Source organism: Phaseolus vulgaris, chromosome 8 (genome assembly GCF_051622355.1).
Source record: "Phaseolus vulgaris cultivar YP4 chromosome 8, ASM5162235v1, whole genome shotgun sequence".
Lineage (NCBI taxonomy): Eukaryota > Viridiplantae > Streptophyta > Magnoliopsida > Fabales > Fabaceae > Phaseolus > Phaseolus vulgaris.
The window spans coordinates 57,500,843-57,508,788 of NC_143505.1; the positions used below are offsets into that span (position 1 = coordinate 57,500,843).

Consider the following 7,946-nt stretch of genomic DNA (forward strand, 5'->3'; position numbering starts at 1 on the left):
TAATTAGAGATATTGATTTGTTGTTTAGCAAACTAAATTGAATGGATGAGAATCCGTTATATATAGCATTTTCAAAGAGTTTTGTTAAGGGTTGATACTAGCAAATATATTATTTTAGTTTTGAAGTAGTTAAATATGTTTTTTTTTTAATTTTAAAACTGTAAAATTTATATCGAAATATTTTTTTATTGATAAAATATCTCGTTAAAAACACTACTATTGTAGATGCTACTGTTATCTCACCTTTTCTCAACAGTTTCTTCAATTTTTTTTCCCTTTTCTATTTCTACTGCTGTTTAACTTTTCCTGAACTAAACCCTGCAACTCCGCCACCGTGTAACGGGCTTCCATAATCAATTTGCGGGGTTTAACGGAAATAAAATAGAAAAATAGTTTAGAATTTATCAATAATGAAAAAGTAAGAAAGATAAGTTTGTTTCTTTTTATTGAAAATATGTTTATAAAGTAAAAGAATATAACCAACTAAATAATTCTATAAAATAATATTTTTTTAAAATTTAGAATAGTTTTTAATTACTATAAGATATTTCTGGTAATTTATTTATTAACTTTCATTTAGGTACTTATTTGAATAAATACATATATATGGCTTAGTTATATTAATGATTTTCTTGTTATAATAAGTGAATTTGATTTCCTATTTTGTTAATGAGCCGAGTTTTCTATTAAATTGTGTAATTTTATTTTATTTAATAATTTATCATTTATTATGACTGAAAACGGTTAATATATAATAATTATTATAGAATAATATTGTTTAGATAGAATTATAGTGTGACTAAGGAGTGTTCTTTTGGAAACATAAGATTGGTTTGGTTACTGTGAGGGAGTTGAAGCCATCGTTGTTGAAATTGAAATCAGATATAAGCAGAAGTTGGTGTGATCCTGTTGGTTTAGTTGGCAGAGGAGAAGCAGGTAGAAAACTTTGAACCGCTTCCCCGGGAGACAGAAAAGGAAACTTTTGCAGAAAATCGCAAACCAATTCAGGGAAAGTCATCACAAAACGCTTCAAATCTCACCCTTATCTACTTAATATCTATCGTCCGTTTCCCTTTGGACTTTCAACTTTGAACTTTGAACCAACTCAAAGCATTTACTCAAACACCTAGCTAGCTAGCTACCTATCACCACCACAACTCAGATTGCATCATTCTAAACGCTTCCTAGGGAACTTTCTCTTCTGTCATATTACGTGGATGTGAGTTGGAACTCGTATATACTTCCTCACTGCTAAACCAAAACCAAAACCAAATCTTTTGTGTTTGGGCACACATAGATCTGAATACTGTCTCGTAGTTTTGCTCATAGTGGGAAGGAAGATTCTAGATGGCCAACCGTTGGTGGACCGGGAACGTGGCGGTGAGACCCAATGAGCCCAACTCACCGCTTCAGCCGAGAGACCTAGAAAACGGCGACAACGCTAACAACGCCACTCCGACCAACAGCGGCAACAGTAACACCAACGTCAACGCTGGGGAGGATGACGACAACCCCGCAAACAACAACGACGGCGACGAGCAGAACCTTAGCAGCGGGCGACGGCCGAGGGGCAGGCCGCCGGGGTCCAAGAACAAGCCAAAGCCGCCGGTGGTGATAACGAAGGAGAGCCCTAACGCGCTGCGCAGCCACATCCTCGAAATCAGCGGCGGAAGCGACGTGGCGGAGTGCATTGCCACCTTCGCCACGCGCCGCCACCGCGGCGTGTCTGTGCTCAGCGGCAACGGCGTCGTCACCAACGTCACGCTGCGCCAGCCCGCCGCGCCCGGCGGCGTCATCACGCTGCAGGGAAGGTTCGAGATTCTCTCCCTCTCCGGCGCGTTTCTGCCGGCGCCTTCACCGCCGGAGGCCACCGGGATAACCGTGTACCTCGCCGGCGGGCAGGGGCAGGTCGTCGGCGGAAGCGTGGTGGGCCCCCTGATCGCCTCGGGACCTGTGATGGTGGTGGCTGCCACCTTCGCTAATGCTACCTACGAGAGGCTGCCCCTGGAGGAGGAACAAGGCGAAGAGGACATGCAAGAGGTGAATGAAGGTGGTGGGGGTGGAACACCACCACCTTCTCAGGGTGATCAACAGCCACAAGTTCCAATGCCGGTGTATAATTTGGTACCCAACAGTGGTGACGTGTTCTGGGGTCCTCCACCTCAACCTCGCCCTCCTCCTCCACCTTCTAATTATTGAAATGAAACCCTTGTTTACTTTTCACCGTTCATCTTGCTGACTTATATATATGCGCAGTGTGATCCGAAGCTTTCTTTGTTCAAGCCAGGTTAGGATAAGCGTTTTAATAATCGATCTGTTTCATTTTCTTTTACTTTCTACCCTAAACGTGTTCCTCTGTCTTTGTTGTTGTTGTTGTCTCTTTTGTTCAATCTACCTATTTAATTTGGTTCTGGAAGAGTTTATTTGGATGACTATTCAATGAATGATAGACAATTTTTGTTGTTACTACCGGCTTAGTTGGGTTGGGTTGGTTTGTATTGCACTTCAGCATCGTACTCTAGTATTGAATTTTTGAAAGATGTGTACGGAGAATACGTGTTAATATGTGCTGGACCCAGGTCTGTTCTTGTTTTCTCTCAGGTATAATCGCTATCGTACTTCCCATGTCCTCTCTGTCTTGCTGTAATCGGGCATTTTGTACTACAAGGGAAGCCTTGTTACTTTTTCTTTTCTTTTCTATCATTTTTCCACTGGGACGGGACAGATTTTAGTTAGTGAATAAAGTTTAGGTTTTTAGAGGGGTTGGTGAATAACTGAAACTGAAACCACGAAATGTTGCTGTATCTTAGGTCTAGTATCTGTAAGAATTGAGATTTGCGATTTGATTTAGTTGTTCTTAAGCGAGTGGATGTTCAGAAGTAGAAGTTCCATCTTTTACTTTATACATTACCTCCCATGTGGGGTTGGGGCATTTTGGGGTGTGAGAACTTTTTTCTATGAAATGTTGTGTTTGCCACCTTGAATGACCATAGGGAAATAGGGCAAGGGGGGGGGGGGGGGTGGTATGTTAGCTTATGATTGAAGTTCATGAGAAGGTGAAAGTATTTGGAAATACCACATTCTGGATACAATTTGTTGCTTCTTATATCATTACTTGTTTGCATAAGTTTGGACTAATCTAGCAGTAGGCAAAAATAGAAGAAAAAGCCTAATGTAGGCAGAATGGAGGAGAACAGAATAAGTGTGTCTGCTATATCTTTTGTTAGTCATTAGATTGAGGGTGGTGAAATGAAGGGACTCTCCACTATTTTTTTTTCGATAGTTCCTCTTCATTTCCTTTAGGCCAACGTAGAGAGAGCCAAAGCTTAAGTCAACAAAAGTCATTTTTTAGACGCTCTAAACCCCTCTTCTTTGTATTGGAAAATGTTGGAACCGGGAGGGAAATTTTCGTATGATTTAGTTGCTGCTATGCATTTTACAACAGTATGGTCGAAAACTTATCTATATAATTGTAGAGCTTTTAGACAAGTCTCTCTTATTACATAACATGGTAATAATTTTACACCTAAAGTAAAATATATATTTTGTCTGTTAAGAGATCAAAATGAGAAGAATTCTGTGTTATAGAAGGATTAAAAAGTGTTTTAAACATAATTATCACTATCAAATTTTCTCGTAGTGGTTTGAAATTTGTCTACTAGCTTTAGAATGGAGCAGCCTTGTAGTTTATGACAGTAGTTGGGAAAAGGGAGAAGAAAGAAGAAAAAACAAAAGTGTTTCTACACCCCCCCTGTGGTCTTGAGATTAGTGAGAATCTAATAATTCAGGTGACTATTTAAGCCTGTCTAATGACGTAACCTGTAATCACGTGCATGTGTGTTGTGTGCATGTAAGGTAGATGTTCTTCCATAGAACCTATGAATATTACAATACTCAAACCATTTTAGGTTTGTGTGTGAACAATTAATATTGGAGATATATACTCCTTTGACAATGAAATGTTGCTTGATTTAGGAATTAGGACGATGAAAGATTTATTTTGCTACATAAAGGCATTTGTAACTTTCATTTCTACAATTGGAGCTTTTTTGTCTCCACCAAAAGTTGACACGAATTCCTACAAGTGAAACTAGGTAACTTATTTCATTACCATAAAGAGAAGACCAGAAAAAGTATGTTTCTGTTAAGAATTTGTATTTGATTGTAAGCCAATTTTGTACTCTTTTTAACACCGGCGATGAACTTTTTGTGTTGGTAATTATGGAGATGAAGATTTTAGTAAATGAGCACTGACGAGGATTAGTTTGTTAATGATGGAATGAACATGTATTTTGTTTACCCAAGTAGGTGTGCAAGGACTTCTTCAACGATGCAAATGTTTTGTTTTTGAAAATTTAATGATGCACCCGCAAAACTCGCATAAAGTCACTTTTGATGGTACGAAAGGTCAAAAGTAATTGCAGTTCATTTATGGTAAAATTAATTAGAGTCGTAACATCGATCGATGAGTTATGGCAGGTTTCGAACGTCAAAATTTGAAAACATCAAGATAGCTTGTAATACTAAGAGCACACTGTCTTAAAATTTAAGTTCTAATAATTGAAACATGATAATTTAAGATTTAAATCTTATAAAAAAACTCTAATTGAAATAGGAGAGGATATAAGGAAGATCTTAACTTTAATTAGTATGATACTTTAAGAAATAATTAAACTTTTAATAGTTGTAAAATTTAATACAAATAAATTATAAAATGTGGATCTTATAAACCAAATGACATTTGAATGGGATTTATCACTAGACAAGTTTTAAAAAAGAAAGTACTTTTACCCCTTATATAAAATAGTTTTCAGGCTTCTTTGTTTACCGAGTGGTAAATTTGTATGTTACTTACCTGGTCATATTTCCGTCCTAGACTCCACCATTCTTTCCATAATGCTTTGTTTGGTATTCAAAAATGGATATGAGGGAGTGGAAAAGAAGACAAAAAAAAAAAAAGGTAGAAGATGAGTTATCTGGATCAAGGACATGAAGGATTGGAAAAGAAGAAAAAAAAATTATAAAAATGAGATTATTTGGATTAAGAAACTATAAAATAACTTTAGAATATAAAAGATATAATTATAATTAAATATTTTATTATTAAAATAAAAAATGTATATAAATAAAAAAATTCGTTATTCAGTTTTTATTTTTATATAACCATCATTTTTTTTACAAAATTATCATTTTTTTTATTTTTCTACCTTCTCTTTTTGTGCTTTGTTTGGATTAGGAAGATAATTTGAGAAAATATATTTGAGAAGAAAATGTGAAAAAAGAGATTGTTTGGATTAAGAGGAATAGGATGGAAAGTGAAGAGAAAGTTTATGAAAATTTGTGAATGATGTGATAGAAAATTATATTTTTTATTATTTATAATTATTTTAATTATCTTATTATTATTGTTATCTTATAAATTTATTATTAATATTTTTATTTGTTTTATATAATATTATTTATATTATATAAATATAAAATAATATATATTTAATATAATAAGTATAAACATATATCTAATAAAAAATATAATATATTTAATAAATTTTTAAAAATATAAATTAAAGTTAAAATATATTCTAAATTAAAACAAAAATTATTATAAAACCTTAATAAATAAAAAAGTAATATTTTAAAATAAAAGCATATTAAAAATCATTAAAATTTAATTAGTTTTATTTTATTTATTAATTTAATATTTTTATTTTATTTATTTAACATAAAACATATAGTTGAATTTTTAGCTGTCTTCCATTGAAGTGTGAGTGGTTTTCAGAGTATTTTTTACCCCAACACTTGTGAAATGTTGTGTCTCGGTTTGGGTGTGGAGTCAACAGATAAAAAACATATATGCATCTTTGGTCCACTGAATTATTCTGCTATGTGCTATTTTGGCTATTGTCTTGCTGTCTATATTTTGTGTTGTGCTAGATATTGTTGCCACTCCAATTTATTCATCTAGGAGAAAAATGACAAACAAATTTACTGTCAAATGGGCAAATTCTAATTAGATGAAGCATTTGAGAAGGTGAAGTGTAGTGAAACTGGTGACATGGAGAGTGGAACTGAACTTTCTTAAGAGAAAATTCATAAAGGCTTGTAGGCTGTAACTAATAAATTCTTAGTTTATAACAATTGTTGTTTATTTGGCAAACAAATAATGAATAAATAAAAATATTGGTAAATTCTCTCTCCACTTCCATATCTTTCCCATACACCTTTGTATTAATTTTTGAAAAGTAGGTTTTAACCTTTTTAAATTTTTAAATAATCCTAAATGAATCACAACAACACATTTTTAAATAACCTTAGTTGTATCACAATACCTCTATAACTCTCTTCTAACCACAACACCTCCATTCAGTTCCATCATTTGAGTTTATGAGAGGGTTGACGAGAAAATTCGTTATATTTGAAGTTTCGAAAATACTTTTGGTTAGTTTTATACTTCATTTTTGCACATAGCTAGTTTTCTTTTTTTAGGTTTTGTGGCTTCCAAAAGAATGAAAAAGATAAGCGAACAAAAACATAATCACCATCAGTAAAAACACCACAAAACTTACTTCAACCACCAACATTTACCTTCGTTTGAGAATGAAGAAGAAGACATTACACTCTCCACTATACTCAGAAGGGTATTGTTGAAAATTAAAAAAAAACGGAGGTACATGGAGAAAGTATGAAGGTACAGAGAGAATTTTCCAAAATATTTAAGGATACATCAACCCTATTACAACAAACTACTTCTAATAGTCCAACACAACTTCTTTCAGCAACATAAACAACTCATATAACAAACTTGCACCTATATTAACCCCCAACAAAGTCTTTATCTTCCTTACAAAATGTCAAACAAAAGAGTAAATTATATATTAGCAATGCAAATATTAGTCCTGTATCTAATTATACATCCCACTTAAGTAACATAATTTCTCTGACTTTTCAATTCAATATTGATCCTGCCTGTTGACCAGGACGCAAGAGCCTTGCCTCGTCGAATCTGGATCGACTTTGCACCGTGCTAGCTTCCGTCCTTCGCCTTGATTCACCTCAAGAACCTGCAAAAGACAGAACGGCGCCGCTGCAGCCGATCATGCTCCGACGCCCAAGTCAGCGACTGAACCACCAAAATACTAAGAGAAACTAAGAACTCCAGGAACCGTGCAAAATTCTCTCTCAGCGTACTCAAGTTCTCGCAAGCGTAAAGAAGTATTCTAAAACGCGTGTACCTCAGAAGTTCGTTAGGATTCCTTATATACCTGTGCATTTTCTCTCTCCTGACAGTTACACATCTGGACACGTGGCTCGTATCCAGCTGTACACGTGTCACCATCTGGAGCATCCTTGACTTGGGCGTCACCTCTTACTCTTCAGGCTTTCGGCTAAGTTACTTATGCAGGAAGCAACTCAGCGCATAACTGCCTTGGAGCGTGATCTCTTCTGCGTGGCGAGTACGGGTGTCTCGCCGGCCGCCATCATGATCTACTTCACTTGCTTCATCGTACATGCCCGGGTAAGCTGTTCCCCGACCTCAACCTCTGGCTAGCTAGGGAATGACCATCTGATGACTTCATCCTCTGCTTCGAAAGCCTGGAACAAGCTTTCCTGATCCTTCGGCGATGTCCTCCTTTCGGCGATCTCTGATCACTTGGTCGTCTGGGTTCGCATCCGGCGACTACATCACAAACCTGGTGACCGCCGGTTTAGGTATGCTAGAGATCGGAGCACGCCAACTTAATGACTGGTGACTACGCGAGCCTCCCGACTTCCTTCCCTTCTGCCTGCCAGGCACCCCGTTCAACACGCCTATATTATAGCTTGCTGCCACGTCATCACTTCCGACTACCTGGGTGGTACAAATATCAATAATCTCCTAATCACTCAATAAAACAAATTGTTATGTTGTGGATGATAAAAACATTCAAAGAGACAATGGTTGGTAGAAA

General features: G+C 36.0%; 1 protein-coding gene across 1 annotated transcript; it reads left to right on the forward strand.

Moving 5' to 3' along the window:
• Positions 1–802: 802 nt before the first annotated feature.
• On the forward strand, positions 803–2,466 carry LOC137825747 (AT-hook motif nuclear-localized protein 15). Its single transcript, XM_068631503.2, has one exon. It carries the CDS (start codon positions 1,348–1,350, stop codon positions 2,197–2,199), a length of 852 nt encoding a protein of 283 aa, XP_068487604.1. The 5' UTR covers positions 803–1,347; the 3' UTR covers positions 2,200–2,466.
• Positions 2,467–7,946: the final 5,480 nt, after the last annotated feature.

What these genes read in the sequence shown, in the direction of transcription:
- LOC137825747 (XM_068631503.2), top strand. Translation starts at nt 1,348, where the DNA reads ATGGCCAACCGTTGGTGGACCGGGAACGTGGCGGTGAGACCCAATGAG.